This window comes from Salmo salar, chromosome ssa07 (genome assembly GCF_905237065.1).
Source record: "Salmo salar chromosome ssa07, Ssal_v3.1, whole genome shotgun sequence".
Taxonomy (NCBI): domain Eukaryota; kingdom Metazoa; phylum Chordata; class Actinopteri; order Salmoniformes; family Salmonidae; genus Salmo; species Salmo salar.
The window spans coordinates 49,762,892-49,779,317 of record NC_059448.1 but is presented as its reverse complement, the minus strand read 5'-3'; the positions used below and the strand labels follow the sequence as shown (position 1 = coordinate 49,779,317).

The following is a 16,426-nucleotide window of genomic DNA, read 5'->3' as shown; positions in this document are numbered from 1 at the left end:
GCATATGGTCTCACAAGGGGTCTGAGGATCTCATCTCGGTACCTAATGGCAGTCAGGCTACCTCTGGCGAGCACATGGAGGGCTGTGCGGCCCCCCAAAGAAATGCCACCCCACACCATGACTGACCCACCGCCAAACCGGTCATGCTGGAGGATGTTGCAGGCAGCAGAACGTTCTCCACGGCGTCTCCAGACTCTGTCACGTCTGTCACATGTGCTCAGTGTGAACCTGCTTTCATCTGTGAAGAGCACAGGGCACCAGTGGCGAATTTGCCAATCTTGGTGTTCTCTGGCAAATGCCAAACGTCCTGCACGGTGTTGGGCTGTAAGCACAACCCCCACCTGTGGATGTCGGGCCCTCATACCACCCTCATGGAGTCTGTTTCTGACCGTTTGAGCAGACACATGCACATTTGTGGCCTGCTGGAGGTCATTTTGCAGGGCTCTGGCAGTGCTTCTCCTGCTCCTCCTTGCACAAAGGTGGAGGTAGCGGTCCTGCTGCTGGGTTGTTGCCCTCCTACGGCCTCCTCCACGTCTCCTGATGTACTGGCCTGTCTCCTGGTAGCGCCTCCATGCTCTGGACACTACGCTGACAGACACAGCAAACCTTCTTGCCACAGCTCGCATTGATGTGCCATCCTGGATGAGCTGCACTACCTGAGCCACTTGTGTGGGTTGTAGACTCCGTCTCATGCTACCACTAGAGTGAAAGCACCGCCAGCATTCAAAAGTGACCAAACATCAGCCAGGAAGCATAGGAACTGAGAAGTGGTCTGTGGTCCCCACCTGCAGAACCACTCCTTTATTGGGGGTGTCTTGCTAATTGCCTATATTTTCCACCTGTTGTCTATTCCATTTGCACAACAGCATGTGAAATGTATTGTCAATCAGTGTTGCTTCCTAAGTGGACAGTTTGATTTCACAGAAGTGTGATTGACTTGGAGTTACATTGTGTTGTTTAAGTGTTCCCTTTATTTTTTTGAGCAGTGTATTTTATATGACATACATTATTTTTTGTTAACTAGTAAAGAATAGCCTACAGAAAAGTGTGTTTAAATCATTTCTAACTTGTTAACAATTTATGCTAGTTAGTTTTTGCTACCATGTGGGTGTTAGCTTATTTGAGCCTGCTAACTGAGTGTTAATTCACCTGTTTCCATACAGGTTTCATTTTAAAACATTTATCTTACAAAGGAGTTGTTTAATCTAACTGCTTAACTATACCTGTACATGGAATTGTATTTGTGTTTTTTTTACTCTTTTTTTTCTAATCTTTACAGGAAAATGTCACTGTCTGATGTCTGGAGACATTTCACTGCAGCTAATGCAGAAGGAAAAGCTGTGTACATTTGCAAATACTGTGCCAAATCATATGTGAAGAATGCAACAAAGATGCAGAATAATCTGGCCAAGTGCATATAGTTCCCTCAGCACTCACAACAAGCAACCTCTGACAAAAGTCCCTCTACTTCTATTTGAGGTGAAAATGATGAATCAGACACCTTATCAACAGCAACAGCTCATGGTCCTCCTGGAATCAGAAGTTTTTTTGACTCAATGGAGGAACATAGTCAGAGAAATGCTGATGAATGTCTTGCTCGAGCTGTGTATGCAACTGGTTCGCCTCTGATGCTCACAGGCAATGTGTATTGGAAGAGATTTCTGAATATTCTTTGCCCAGCAAACACCCGTCTAACCAGACATACTTTATCTACTCATTTGCTGAATGCAGAGTTCAAGTGAAGGTCAAGCAAATCATAGAGAAAGCAGACTGTATTGAAATCATCTCTGATGGGTGATCGAATGTTCGTGGGCAAGGAATAATTAACTACATAATCTCCACCCCTCAACCAGTGTTCTACAAGAGCACAGACACTAGAGACAACACACACCGGTCTCTACATTTCAGATGAGCTGAAGGCAGTCATCAGTGACCTTGGACCACAGAAGGTATTTGCACTGGTGACAGACAATGCTGTGAACATGAAGGCTGTTTGGTCTAAAGTGGAGGAGTCCTACCCTCGCATCACACCCATTGGCTGTGCTGCTCATGCATTGAATCTGCTCCTCAAGGATATCATGGCACTGAAAACAATGGATAGACTCTACAAGAGAGCCAAGGAAATGGTTAGGTATGTGAAGGGTCATCAAGGTATAACAGCAATCTACCTCACCAAGCAAAATGAGAAGAATAAGAGCACCACATTGAAGCTGCCCAGCAACACCCGTTGGGGTGGTGTTGTCATGTTTGACAGTCTCCCGGAGGGGAAGGAGTCTCCAAGAAATGGCCATATCACAGTCTGCTGATATGGACAGCCCCATCAAGAGGATCCTCCTGGATGATGTATTTTGGGAGAGAGTGGTAAGCAGCCTGAAACTCCTGAAACCTATAACAGTAGCCATGGCACGGATTAAGGGAGACAATGCCATCCTGTCTGATGTTCAGACTGCTTGCAGATGTAAGAGAAGAAATCCGTACTGCCCTGTCCACTTCACTGTTGCTCCAAGCAGAGAGAACTGCAGGTCTGAAATACATCAAAAAGCGTGAAGACTTCTGCCTGAAGCCCATACACGCCGCAGCTTACATGTTGGACCCGAAGTATGTTAGCAAGAGCATCCTGTCTGGTGCAGAGATCAACAAGGCCTATGGTGTCATCACTACCATGTCTTTCCACCTTGGCCTGGATGAGGGCAAGGTTCTTGGCAGTCTGGCAAAGTAAACTTCCAGGCAAGGACTTTGGGATGGACATGCAATATGGCAGTCGTGCCAAGATATCTCATCAGCCACCTGGTGGAAGGGACTTTGTGTATCTGAGGCTCTTTCCCCTGTTGCCTCCATCATCCTCCAAATCCCACCAATATCAGCCCCCTCGGAGCGCAACTGGTCCTTGTTTGGGAACACACACCAAAGCACGCAACAGGCTGACCAATACAAGGGTTGAAAAACTGGTGGCCATCTGGGCAAATTTTAGGCTTTTTTAGCCTGACAACGAGCCATCCTCAACAAAGTTGGAAAGTGACAGTGAAGATAAGGCCTCAGAGTCTGATTGAGGAGGAAACCTGAGAGGAAGACAACCAAAGCTTTAGTTTCTAGACTATAATTTTACAGATGTATGTTAAAAACGTTTTTGGGAGATGCGATGGATCATTGGGGATCATTCAATATTCCCTTTTTGTTGTTGTTCAGTGAAATCATCCCATGTGAAGAGTCAACTCATTTAAAGTTCGATTTGTAACTACATTGTTTTTATTTCTATTGGAAGGATTGAATCATTTGCAATTATGTCTACTTATGATAAGGTAAAAGGTTTATGTTTCTGTCTCCATATATGGTAAATATATCCAATGCAAAAAACATCTACATTTAAGTGGTATTAATATTACTTTGCATATATTTCCGTTAATTCCCACAGAAAGTTTCCACCTCTGTATATTCCCCAAAATGTGCAACCCTACTCACAACACATGGTTTCTGAAAACATTCACCCTTTTCCATACAGTTTCATAGCATTGTGGGTGCAATCAGCATTTCCTGAATAGTGTACAGTGAATTGTATGAACAGGGTTTAGTGTGTGTGACTGCCATGCTCTATTTTGGCATGAAGTGATTATCAATGGAGAGGCATCATGAACAACACAGGTAAACACATTTCTGGGTACCTTTTCAACTATCAGAAATGACCAAATTCCCTATGGTCCCGTGGTCTGACATGTCACAGAGAATTATGACTCCACCCCCATGAAGCTTCAGTAGGTCAAGTGGCTCTCATAATAAAAAATGTAAGTATATAACGGATGTAAGCCCTACCCTTACATAGTTTTCCTTGATAGGGACACATCTTAGGCTGCCATTGATTATGACTATTCAATTCACAATCACAGCATGAGGAAGTGATTAGTAGGCATACTATTTTAGACAGATATGGTCTATAATGGTATGATGATGTAGATGTCTCATGTTAGTCTACAATGCCCTTGTTACAGATGTCTTAGACCTCTTATTATACTAATGATGAAGTTAATGGTTACATGTAAATACAGTTAGTAATAACTAAAATGCAGATTGTATTGGCAATAATCAAGTTCATAAATACATATATTGAATAGCTTGATAGTTAAATATTACACATTTAGCATAATTGATGACTTTTATTTTGAAGACTTTTTGGACACTGACGTTAAAATAGTACTTGGTGGCAAAGGTTTCACATCCTCTTTTATGGTGGTAACATTAGCTAGCTAGATTTACTTTCTACTGTCTCATGCGGCGCTCACTAGCTAAGGTAGCTAAGATATTGATTGGCACATGGGCCATAATGGGTATGTATTGGTGGTAACTTGCAAGATAGAAAACAATATTGTGTGTTTGCTAGCTAGCTTTCTAACCTAGGTGGGCGTAATAACCAGGTCGCTAGCTAGCTATGACCAGGGTCGTATAAGAACAACCGTAGCTAAACGTTTTGCAACGGAACATGTACACGAGCGTTTCTAATTGGACAAATTCGGATCGTCGCTCCACGTTTCGGCCAGTTTTCTAGCACTTAGTGTCTAGTGAAAAACGACCCTGACGTCAAGGAAGTAGCTCGATATCTAGCTAGCTATTGTGCAGTTTCTAGAAAAAACTCTTGTATATCTAACGTTAGCTAGCTGTGCCTTTCGATATTTTTAAGCAATACGATTGAGGGGTTGTGGTATATGGCCAATATACCACGGCTAAGGGCTGGTTTTCATCACGACGCAACGCGGAGTGCCTGGATACAGCCATTAGCCGTTGTATATTGGCAATATACCACAAACCCCTGAGGTGCCTTATTGCTATTATAAACTGGTTTCCAAGGTAATTAGAGCAGTAAAAATACATACTTTATCATACCTGTGGTATACGGTCTGATATACCACGGCTGTCAGCCAATCAGCATTCAGGGTTCCATCCACCCAGTTTATAATATGTTATTGACTAGCTAGCTAGCTATTATTATGTTATTGAGTGTCCACATGCACATTCAGCGCAAGCTATTGTCTGCTGGGATTGTTATGAAATTTGTTATGACAATGTTATTATGACATAACGGTAGCTAAGATATGCATAGCTAAACGTAATTGATTTAACTAGCCATCTAACAGTAACACACTGTGCTTTTCACATTATAGATTCCCCCATCCCTCTCTCCTCCCTGCGCCTTTTGGTCCCACCTCTACGATTGATGTCTGCATTTATGTGGCAGGTATCACAACAGAGGGCCATTAAGCACTATGGAAAATTAGAGGAGTTTGTGACCGTGGTAACACAAACTGTCCCCGAACTTATGACTGACAGACAGAGGACCCTCCTTATTTTGGGGCTGAGAGCAAGAGTAAGAAATGCTGTCTAATCTTTCATACAGGATCACTTCAATTGGTGAAGTGCAGAGAATAGTTTTATGCAAAGTATCAGACTCAATCACCACTTTTCTTGCAGGTAACTTTGGGACGATTTTCTGCTGAACACCCTGTCAGCCTCCAAACCCTCCTTTATTCTATAAAGTCTTCTCAACTTGCACAGGTTCAGGTTGGTAAATCAAATGTCATAGTACAATGCCAAGATGTTAACTTTTTTTCCCCTGCTGGACACTTAAAAGAGAATTAACACCCTGATATTTCAGCCACATTAAAATCAAGGGCTTAAGTTTGTTGGTATGGACAGTTGTGTGCCATTTGTCACCCCCTTTAACACCAAGTCTAAAAATGACCATCCGGTTTCGGTGTGTTTTCCACATTGTTTTACAGTCCTATGATGCAGGCATGGAATCACCTGAAGCTAACTTTGCCAAGCTCACCCAAAGCTTGATTACAGACCCAGTTGAGCGTGAACACTTCGTTCAAGTAAGTAGCTGTTCATGTCAAGCTTGTCTTGAATCTGTTTTAGTTTAACATTTTCTTTAGCCTGACCTAATAATAATTTATTTAGCTTATATAGCACTTCTCATTAAAAAATAGAATCTCAAAATGCTTCAAAAGCAAAACAAACCGACACAGCAAATAATCCAAATGGAAAGTGAATGGTGTCTAGTCAGCTTCAGATAGTTGAGGCAGTTTGGAAAGGCAGTCTCTGCCATATGGCTTGACTGGATCGATGGTACAGCCAGGGAGAACCTAGTAATAATGTCCTTGAAAAATTGCATTTTGTTGTATGATAAGTCATAACTAGTAGACCCTGACAAGAGAGAAGAAAAGACTTGGCACCCAAAGTAGGATCATGCAGGGTCTCCCAACCAATCATTAAGTAGGCTAACCTTTTTCCTTTTGCATTATCTCGCTGACTCTCCATCTTTTCAGGTAGTGTTCCTTGAGGAATTCAGACCTGATTTTGACAAAGCGCTTCAGGAACTGGTCTGTGACTTCCTCACTCGGCTGGAAGAGCTGCTTACACTACCAGACTTTAAGCAGGTGCAGAAATCACTTTCGTAAGACAGTCTTGAGAAAACGGCATTCAAATTAAGAACTGTAGTTGGCCTGGAATCTATTTTGGCATTTTATTTGTGTCCCTCTTTTCCCTAGACTGCATTGTTGCTGAGTGCTGGCTCCTCTGGCCTGGATGAATGCCTGCAGTCTTTCTCTCACTCAGAAGATCTCCAGTTTCTGCTCCAGAATTACAAACAATGCAGAACATTGTACACAAACAGTAAGTTCATAGAAAATTACTCATTTTTTTATACCAATCATTTTAGCGCCACATGGTTAGATAAGGTTTATTGATGTAACAACTGCAATCAATCAAATGTATTTATAAAGCCCTTCTTACATCAGCTGATGTCACAAAGTGCTGTACAGAAACCCAGCCTAAAACCCCAAACAGCAAGCAATGCAGGTATAGAAGCACGGTGGCTATGAAAAACTCCCTTGAAACTGAAGCAGCAGCACGACCAGGTGGACTGGGGACAGCAAGGAGTAATCAGGCCAGGTAGTCCTGAGGCATGGTCCTATGCCCAGGCAGGATATAACCCCACCCACTTTGCCAAAGCACAGCCCCCACACCACTAGAGGGATATCTTCAACCACCAACTTACCATCCTGAGACAAGGCCGAATATAGCCCACAAAGATCTCCGCCACGGCACAAACCCAAGGGGGGCGCTAACCCGGACAGGAAGATCATGTCAGTAACTCAACCCACTCAAGTGACACACCCCTCCTAGGGACGACATGGAAGACGACCAGTAAGCCAGTGACACAGCCCCTGTAATAGGGTTAGAGGCAGAGAATCCCAGTGGAGAGAGGGGAACCGGCCAGGCAGAGACAGCAAGGGCGGTTCGTTGCTCCAGTTCCTTTCCGTTCACCTTCGCACTACTGGGCCAGACTACACTTAATCATAGGACCTACTGAAGAGATGAGTCTTCAATACAGACTTAAAGGTTGAGACCGAGTCTGCATCTCTCACATGGATTGGCAGACCATTCCATAAAAAAATTCTGATTTATGTGCAGGAACTTCCTCTCACCATGTTCCTTACCTTTCTTGTTCATTTTAAATGGATTTAAACTTGGATGGATTAGACAAATAATAAACAATTTGACAGATTAAAATGTAAATTAGGGATATGAGAAGTATTCAGAACAGCCTGGCAGATATTCAATTTATATTTAACGTATTTGTTTTTGTCTGTGCAGTCTCCTCCTCTGACATTCCTCAGGAATCAGATATTGAATCTGATGCCTTCCCTGACCAGTTAAACCGTACCAATCTGGACACTGGTGTGGGGATGAGGACAGCACATTTAGTGGCAATGGGGAGCACAAGAGATATTATAGGCTGCGATGAAACCTGTGATGAAGCGAATGAAGATGACATTGATGTAGAGGACGAGTCAGCACAGAAAAGGTACAGTGCCTTCAGAAAGTATTTACACACCTTGACTTTTTACAAATGTTGTTGTTACAGCCTGAATTTAAAATGGATTAAATTGAGATGTTTTGTCACAATACCCCACAATGTCAACGTTAAATTATGTTTTTAGACATTTTTACAAATGAAAAGCTGAAATGTCTTGAGTCAATAAGTATTTAACCCCTTTTTTAGGGCAAGCCTAAATAAGTTCAGGAGTAAATATTTGCTTAACAAGTCACATAAGAAGTTGCATGGACTCACTCTGTGTGCAATAAGTGTTGAACATTATTTTTCAATGACTACCTCATCTCTTTACCCCACACATACAATTATTTGTTAGGTCCCTCAGTTAATTTCAAACACAGATTCAACCACTAAGACCAAGGAGGTTTTCCAATGCTTCACAAAGAAAGGCAACTATTGGTAGATGGGTCCAAATAAATTAAAAAAGCAGACATTGAATAGCCCTTTGAGCATGGTGAAGTTACTAATTATACTTTGGATCGTGTATCAATACACCCAGTCACTACAAAGATACTGGCGTCCACTCAGTTGCTGGAGAGGAAGAAAACCGCCAATAGTGAATATATGGGGAATATAAAACAGTTTAGTTTAATAGCTGTGATAGGATAAAACGGGATGGACAACAACATTGTAGTTACTCTACAATACTAACCTGATTGACAGAGTGAAAAGAAGGAAGCCTGTACAGAATAACAAATATTCTAAAACATGCATTATGCTTGGCCTACCGAATGGCGCAGCAGTCTAAGGCAATGCATCGCAGTGCTAGAGGCGTCACTAGAGACCCGGGTTCGATCCCGGGCTGTATCACAATCGGCCGTGATCAGGGTAGTCCCATAGGGCGGCGCACAATTGGCCCAGCGTCATCCGGGTTAGGGAAGTGTTTGGCCAGGGGTGCTTTACAAGTAGGCCGTCATTGTAAATGAGAATTTGTTCTTTACTGACTTGCCTAGTTAAATAAAGGTTAAATAAAAATGTAAATACAAGGCACTAAAATAATACTTACTCAGTACCACTCTCCATATTTTCAAGCATACTGGTAGCTGCGTCATGTTGTAGGTATGCTTGTAATCATTGGGGACTGGGGAGTTTTTCAGGATAAAAAGTAAATGAAATGGAGCTAAGCACAGGCAACATTTTTATTTTATTTCACCTTTATATATGAGGCCCCCTCCCCACATCAGCCTGCCCGAGACAGCTCAATTTGTCCTTGTAAGACGTCTTGCCAGGGGGGGCTGGAGAGGCCCTACTAGAGGGCCCCTCCCTTAGTCTGCTATCCACCAGACACTTGGAGATGCAGGACAATAACCTAAAACACAAGACTAAATCCACACTGAAGTTGCTTACCAAGAAGACCGTGAATGTTCCGGAGTGGCCGAGTTACAGTTTTGACTTACAGCTGTAATCACTGCTAAAGGTGCTTCTACAAGGTATTGACTCAGGGGTGTGAGTACATATGTAAATGAATTATTTTTGTATATAATTTAATACATTTGCAAACATTTCTAAAAACATGTTTTCACTTTGTCATTATGGAGTATTGTGTGTAGATGGGTGAGAATATGTTTTATTTAATCCATTTTGAATTCAGGCTGTAACAACAAAATGTGGAATAAGTCAAGTGGTGTGAATACTTTAAGACACTGTATGTGATAATTAATGAATACCTTTTTGTTGGTTGAAACAGTGCATCAAACAACTTTACCACTTGTCTTAGTAATGGTCATCAATTTGCATTTCTGTTTTGTGCTTTTCACAGGGCTGGTTCTGGTCTTTCTCCTACCAGTGTCATGCAAGGTGGTGATACAGGTGAGACCTCACTAACTTTTAGTCAAGTACATTTACCCTTTGGAAAGCCGCAGCTGACCATTGTGGGGCAATGGAAGGGGAAACGTCAATGTTTTTATTCATTTTTCCACAGACCCAGTTGCAGGGGTATCGTTTCAGGTGTTGACTCCCCTTTCTTCAGCTTCAAATGAGTGTGCCCCATCTACTTCCAGTTCATCACACATGAACATTTTCCACCAGTGTCCCCAATGTGGGAAGTGCTTTAATTATCAGTCTCAACTTGTCCAACACCAGCAAATTCACTGTGGGGATAATCCATACAAGTGCTCCAACTGCGGGAATAGATTCAAATTCTTTACAAGTCTGTCAAACCATAAGAGGATGCAATGTGTGGGCACTGCCTTTAGCTGCCTGAAGTGCTGGAGAGAGTTTGGTTCTCTGCGTGAGAAATTGAGACACCAGTGTCCACACAACGAAGCCATGTACATCTGTCCACAGAGCGGGAAGAGTTTTAAGACATCACCGCAATATCCATTCCAGTGCCGTCACTGTGCAAGGAGCTTTCCCGAATCGAGTCAACTGGACACCCACGAAAAAAGTCACAGTGTCGTCCAAACGCTCGACTGTCACAAATGTGGAATTACCTTCAGCAACTTGCCCAGCCTCGTGCACCACGTGGAAGCCCACAAGAGGTCGGATCTGAGGCCATCGTCGCACCTTCCAAAGAAGAAAGGATTGCAACTTCCGAGAACACACCATTGCCACCAATGTGGAAAGTCCTTCGTAACAAACCGTCGCCTCAAGGATCACATGCGCACTCATATGAATTATCGTCCCTTTTCCTGCTCCTACTGTGGTAAATGTTTCACTCAGAAAGGTAATCTCACTGTGCACATAAGGCTCCACACAGGGGAGAGACCGTACATGTGCTCTGTGTGTGGGAAGGCGTTTCCATCAGGAGGGGATCTGCAGGTACACCAGCGCTTTCACACTGGGGAGAGACCTTACCAATGCAAAGAGTGTGACAAACGTTTTTTTAAGTCGAGCCATTTAGTTGTCCACATGCGTGGGCATAGGGGAGAGCGTCCCTACACTTGCAATGAATGTGGAAGGGGTTTTATCCGGAGAACTTGCTTAAAAAAACATTTGCTAGTTCATTCAGGGGAGAGGCCATATTCATGTCTTCGTTGCCCGAATACTTACAAACGCAGTTCACACCTGAACTATCACATGAAGAAAAATCATTGAAAGTTGTAGTGTATTTACAATATGCTTTTTTTGGTAGAGCTTTTGTAATAGTGGCATTAGTGGAGATGCAGGAAGTACACCCAGTACCAAACTAATGTATCATATCCTCAACACTTTAAAGCCTTTTTCCCAGTTCAAGGAGAAGTTCAGTAATTTACAGCTTGACGATTCCTCATCCTTTAAGTAGTCTATGGGCCAGGAGACACTGTAATCTGTGTTTCAGTTTTCTTTAAACAGACACTACAAATTAACAAGCTAACGTGAGCCTCCACTAGCTGATATTCAATGGAAGTGATATGGGGCATCCATGAAATGTAAAAAAAATAGAAATGTTGCTAAATTACCTTATGCTAATGTAAAACCAAATATTGGATTTATTTTAGTTGATTGGGCTATTACATTTAGAACAATTGCATAATTGACCCTATCACTCTCTTTGATTTATAGTTAGAGGTGTTTAAAATTAGCTTAAGTTTGTAGTGGCTGCTTAAAGAAAACTGAACTATAGATTACAGGTTTTCCTGGCCCATAGACTACTTTCAAGGTGATGAACCATCTAACAATAAATTGTTAAATAGTGAACTTTCCCTTTTTAAAAATCACTCTGCATAATAGTTGAGGATGAAAATATGTACATAAGCCACTCCACTGGTTGAGGCTGTTCCATCTGTTTGTTTACGTAATGTTATATGGAGTTTTGGTGAAACTGTTTAAATGTTCAGCACCTGGATTTATTTCCATGGTGATATAGTGATTTAGTGTTCTGTTGAATGCAGTATAATCGGCAGAATCTACTCTTCTGTAATTGAGTTATGCATTAATATATCAATAAACATATCCATCTAAAAACGCCAACCGTTTTGCCTTTGTGTAAACATTGTGCCATTCCAAAACAAAGTAGATGAATGATTGAGTCAAGCATTTTCATAATCATTACATGCTGGTGTGTTCCCATCTGGCACTGGCTTACAGGGTTATCGTACAGGTGACTGTTCAGAACTGGGACGGGACTGCCCTAGATGTCCTGGGTGGACCAGAGGGCCCCCGACTGGGCCTCGTGCAATCAAACAAGCCAAAGCTCAGAATGATGGCTAACTGCCAACATACAGGAAACACTTGAGTAAATGAGGGATACAAAGTATATTGAAAGCTGTTGCTTCTACACAGGTGTGGTTCCTGAGTTAATTAAGCAATTCACATCCCATCATGCTTAGGGTCATGTATAAAAATACCCAGTTGCCCATTATTTTGGCTACAATGGCTAGAAGAGATCTGTGACTTTGAAACAGGGGTCTCAAAGAAGCATAGGGGGTTTAAAGGGTCTGTCTCACCGGATCTCAACCCAATTGAACACTGAGACAGGGTTTTCCATCAACAAAAACCCAAATTGTGGAATTTCTTGAGCAGGAATGGTGTCACATTCTTCCAATAGAGTTCCAGACACTTGTAGAATCTATGCCAAGGGGCATTGAAGCTGTGCTGGCAGGCCCAATGCCCTATTAAGACACTATGTTGGTTTTAGGAAGTTCTCTGTATCTTCCTTTGCTTCCTTCAGTAACATGTTCTCACTTTGCAGTGGGTAAAACATATGAGCGGAAACATATCTTTATCACCCCATCCAGAAACATGATTCAATCAGCACAGTTCACATAGGCTGTGTTGACACAGGCAGCCCAATTCTGATCTTTTTCCCAATCGCCAATCTTTTTCAGAGCTGATCTGATTGGTCAAAAGACTCATTAGTGAAAAACATTAATTTGTCTGCCTGTGTAAATGCAGACATACAGGTTTCACAGGGTTCTTCCAAGTTTACTACAGCGGAAGTGGGTTTTTTTACAGTTTACCCACCTTTGAGGAAAAATTCATTGAAAGTATAGGGTGTTACTTTTTTCACCGCGACCGGCGATCAGAGTTTACCCATCTATTTGTTTTACCACTACATCACATGCAGACGAGCTTCAAGTTGGGACTGAGTCCTCCAGCTGGGGGGTAGTGTCTCATCCAGACCTGACACTATGGACCTCAGGACCAGTTTCCTAGAGGGGTGATATCTTCTGTGTGGAGAAAATAAATACAATTCTTCTTCACGATGCTAAAGTAATGCTGGTGATTGTATTGAATACCTAGAAAGGTAAAGGTATGAGATACATCGCTACTCTGCTACAGAACATTTGTCATTCCTGATCTTTGCTGTGTGTCAATCTTGCAAATGGTCTCATTGAAGTGATTTCTGCAAATGAAACAATATACACAAAGTGGTGGGGACATTTTCAGAACCCAGTTTTTCAAACGTTATCTATTCTATCGGATAGGTTGAAATGCATAGAAATATCATGAATAGAATGGACTAATCATTGACTTGAATGGGGACCCCTGTTCTATTCATATTTTTGTGAAATCCAAATAGATTTTTTTTAAACTGGGCCCAGGGCTGACATACTGGTAATGACCCACACACAAAATAACTAAAATCCAATCAGATATCATCAGAGCCTACAAAAACTATATTTTCTAGACAACTCAATCAAACATGATAAAGTGGGCTTGGGAGGACATTCCCAAGCAATCCGACATTTTCAATCCACAGTCAATGGGGAATGTGGCCGTTTGGCAGGCATTTTAATAATAAGGCATAGAGATTTTACATGTCCCCAACCGATTGTGTTTTTTTGTTCGTTTATTTAAGTTTTTTGTAACAATTTTTTTAACTTATTGTGTACATAATGTTGCCGCTACCGTCTTATGACTGAAAAAAAAATTCTGGACATCAGGACTGCAATTACTCACCACGGACTGGTGGTCATGGCTCACATCAACACCATTATCCCAGAAACCCTAGACCCACTCTAATTTGCATACCGCCCCAACAGATCCACAGCTGATGCAATCTCTATTGCACTCCACACTGCCCTTTCCCACCTGGACAAAATGTGAGAATGCTATTCATTGACTACAGCTCAGCGTTCAACACCATAGTGCCCTCAAAGCTCATCAATAAGCTCAGGGCCCTGGGACTAAACACCTCCCACTGCAACTGGATCCTGAACTTCCTGACGGGCCACCCCAAGTGGTAAGGGTAGGTAACAACACATCCACCACGCTGATCCTCAGCACAGGGGCCCCTCAGGGGTGTGTGCTCAGTCCCCTCCTGTACTCCCTGTTCAATCATGACTGCACGGCCAGGCACGACTCAAACACCATTAAGTTTGCCAATGACACAACAGTGGTAGGCCTGATCACCGACAACGACGAGACAGCCTATAGGGAGGTCAGAGACCTAGCCGTGTGGTGCCAGGACAACAACCTCTCCCTCAACGTGATCAAGACAAAGGAGATGATTGTGGACTACAGGAAAAAGAGGACAGAGCACGCACTTATTCTCATCGACGGGGCTGTAGTGGAGCAGGTTGAGTTTCAAGTTCCTTGGTGTCCACATCACCAACAAACTAACATGGTCCAAGCACACCAAGACAGTCGTGAAGAGGGCACGACAAAACCTATTCACCCTCAGGAGACTGAAAAGATTTGGCATGGGTCCTCAGATCCTCAAAAGGTTCTACAGCTGCGCCATCGAGAGCATCCTGACTGGTTGCATCACTGCCTGGTATGGCAACAGCTTGGCCTCCGACCGCAAGGCACTACAAATGAAATAAAAAGAAATCAAATGTATTTATATAGCCCTTCGTACATCAGCTGATATCTTAAAGTGCTGTACAGAAACCCAGCCTAAAACCCCAAACAGCAAGCAATGCATGTGAAAGAAGCACGGTGGCTAGGAAAAACTCCCTAGGAAAAACTCCCTAGAAAGGCCAAAAACCTAGGAAGAAACCTAGAGAGGAACCAGGCTATGAGGGGTGGCCAGTCCTCTTCTGGCTGTGCCGGGTGGATATTATAACAGAACATGGTCAAGATGTTAAAATGTTCATAAATGACCAGCATGGTCAAATAATAATAATCATAGTAGTTGTCGAGGGTGCAACAAGCACGTCCGGTGAACAGGTCAGGGTTCCATAGCCGCAGGCAGAACAGTTGAAACTGGAGCACTACAGAGGGTAGTGCCAACGGCCCAGTACATCACTGGGGCCAAGCTCCCTGCCATCCAGGACCTCTATACCAGGCGGTGTCAGAGGAAGGCCCTAAAAATTGTCAAAGACTCCAGCCACCCTAGTCATAGACTGTTCTCTCTGCTACCGCACAGCAAGCTGTACCGGAGCGCAAAGTCTAGGTCCAAGAGGCTTCTAAACAGATTCTACCCCCAAGCCATAAGACTCCTGAACACCTAATTAAATGGCTACCCAGACTATTTGCATTGCCCCCCCCTTCCCCCTCTTTTACACCGCAGCTACTCTCTGTTATCATCTATGCATAGTCACTTTAATAACGCTACCCACATATTACCTCAATTAACTGGTGCCCCCGCACATTGACTCTGTACCGGTACCCCCTGTATATAGTCTCGCTATTGTTATTTTACTACTGCTCTTTAATTACTTGTTCATTTTATTTCTTATTCTTATCCGTACTTATTTATTTTTACTGCATTGTTGGTTAGGGGCTCATAAGTAAGCATTTCCCTGTAAGGTCTACCATGTTGTATTTGATTTGATTTGATTTGAAATGAATATTTGGCTGCATTTACACAGGTAGCCAATTCAGATATTTTCCACTAACTGGTCTTTTGACCAATCACATCAGATCTTTTTCAGAGCTGATCGGATTGGTCAAAATACCAGTTAGTGGAAAACGTATCTGAATTGGGCTGTCTGTGTCATCTCAGCCTTTGCAGCAGGAACTCCATATATGGGCATAGGCCAGTCACCATGACACAGCTACCTCACATACTAGGGGCACGTTCAGTAGGTCACAAGTTAGTTTTGGAACGTTCAGATATATGTAATGTAAAACAAACATGCCGCTCTGACAAGGAATCATGTCGGCTCTATTTCTATATGCAACGTTTTAATATTCAAAAGGCACTCGCACATCTGAGCTAACTTTTTTGCAGGTGCATGGTAACAGTTGAATAAGATGAGAAAAAAGAAGAAACCCGCACACTGCAAAGTTTGGCAACTGAATGTGGCCCTGCATACACATGACCATAAGCCATAATTACACCTCACACACCTGCATACAAGTTTACGTATAACATTACAAAACACTCGTAATTGCTAAAATACCTACTACCTCCATGTGGAAATGTAGATGACATTTGTAGCAGTTTAAGTGTTCAAATTATAATCTATAAACGGTAATATATAAAAGTTTAATAAAAAACAATATTTACATTTACGTACACACCTGTTTCTGTGTATTATTTTTAATTAAGCCAAATGCTTATTATATATATAGAATAAGTAAGGTAGAATATAATAAATTAAGCCTACTGTAACAGCTTTCATTTGCATTGAAGAACAAAAATACAGTTGTATTTCAAAGTTCAAATATTGTCTTCTCAGTTTTTGTATTGGTTTTTATGCTGACATTTGTTACATTCAAAATAAACTC

At 42.3% G+C, this 16,426-nt stretch overlaps 1 protein-coding gene across 2 annotated transcripts; it reads left to right on the top strand.

Annotated features, from left to right (window-relative positions):
• Positions 1-4,177: 4,177 nt before the first annotated feature.
• Positions 4,178-11,776, top strand: LOC106609533 (oocyte zinc finger protein XlCOF22). 2 transcript variants are annotated; one of them, XM_014208455.2, is made up of 9 exons: positions 4,178-4,319; positions 5,151-5,353; positions 5,458-5,547; positions 5,766-5,861; positions 6,315-6,425; positions 6,537-6,660; positions 7,645-7,855; positions 9,645-9,694; positions 9,807-11,776. In XM_014208455.2, exons 1-9 carry the CDS (start codon positions 4,262-4,264, stop codon positions 10,919-10,921), a joined length of 2,058 nt encoding a protein of 685 aa, XP_014063930.2. In that variant the 5' UTR covers positions 4,178-4,261; the 3' UTR covers positions 10,922-11,776. The 2 variants fall into 2 exon arrangements, with proteins under 2 accessions (XP_014063930.2, XP_014063932.1); XM_014208457.2 differs by lacking the exon at positions 7,645-7,855 and having other exon boundaries at positions 9,807-10,011.
• Positions 11,777-16,426: the final 4,650 nt, after the last annotated feature.

What these genes read in the sequence shown, in the direction of transcription:
- LOC106609533 (XM_014208455.2), top strand. Translation starts at nt 4,262, where the DNA reads ATGCGGCGCTCACTAGCTAAGGTAGCTAAGATATTGATTGGCACATGG. An exon ending in GACGAGTCAGCACAGAAAAG is followed by an intron (nt 7,856 to 9,644) that starts GTACAGTGCCTT and finishes TGCTTTTCACAG; the next exon opens with GGCTGGTTCTGGTCTTTCTC. An exon ending in CATGCAAGGTGGTGATACAG is followed by an intron (nt 9,695 to 9,806) that starts GTGAGACCTCAC and finishes ATTTTTCCACAG; the next exon opens with ACCCAGTTGCAGGGGTATCG.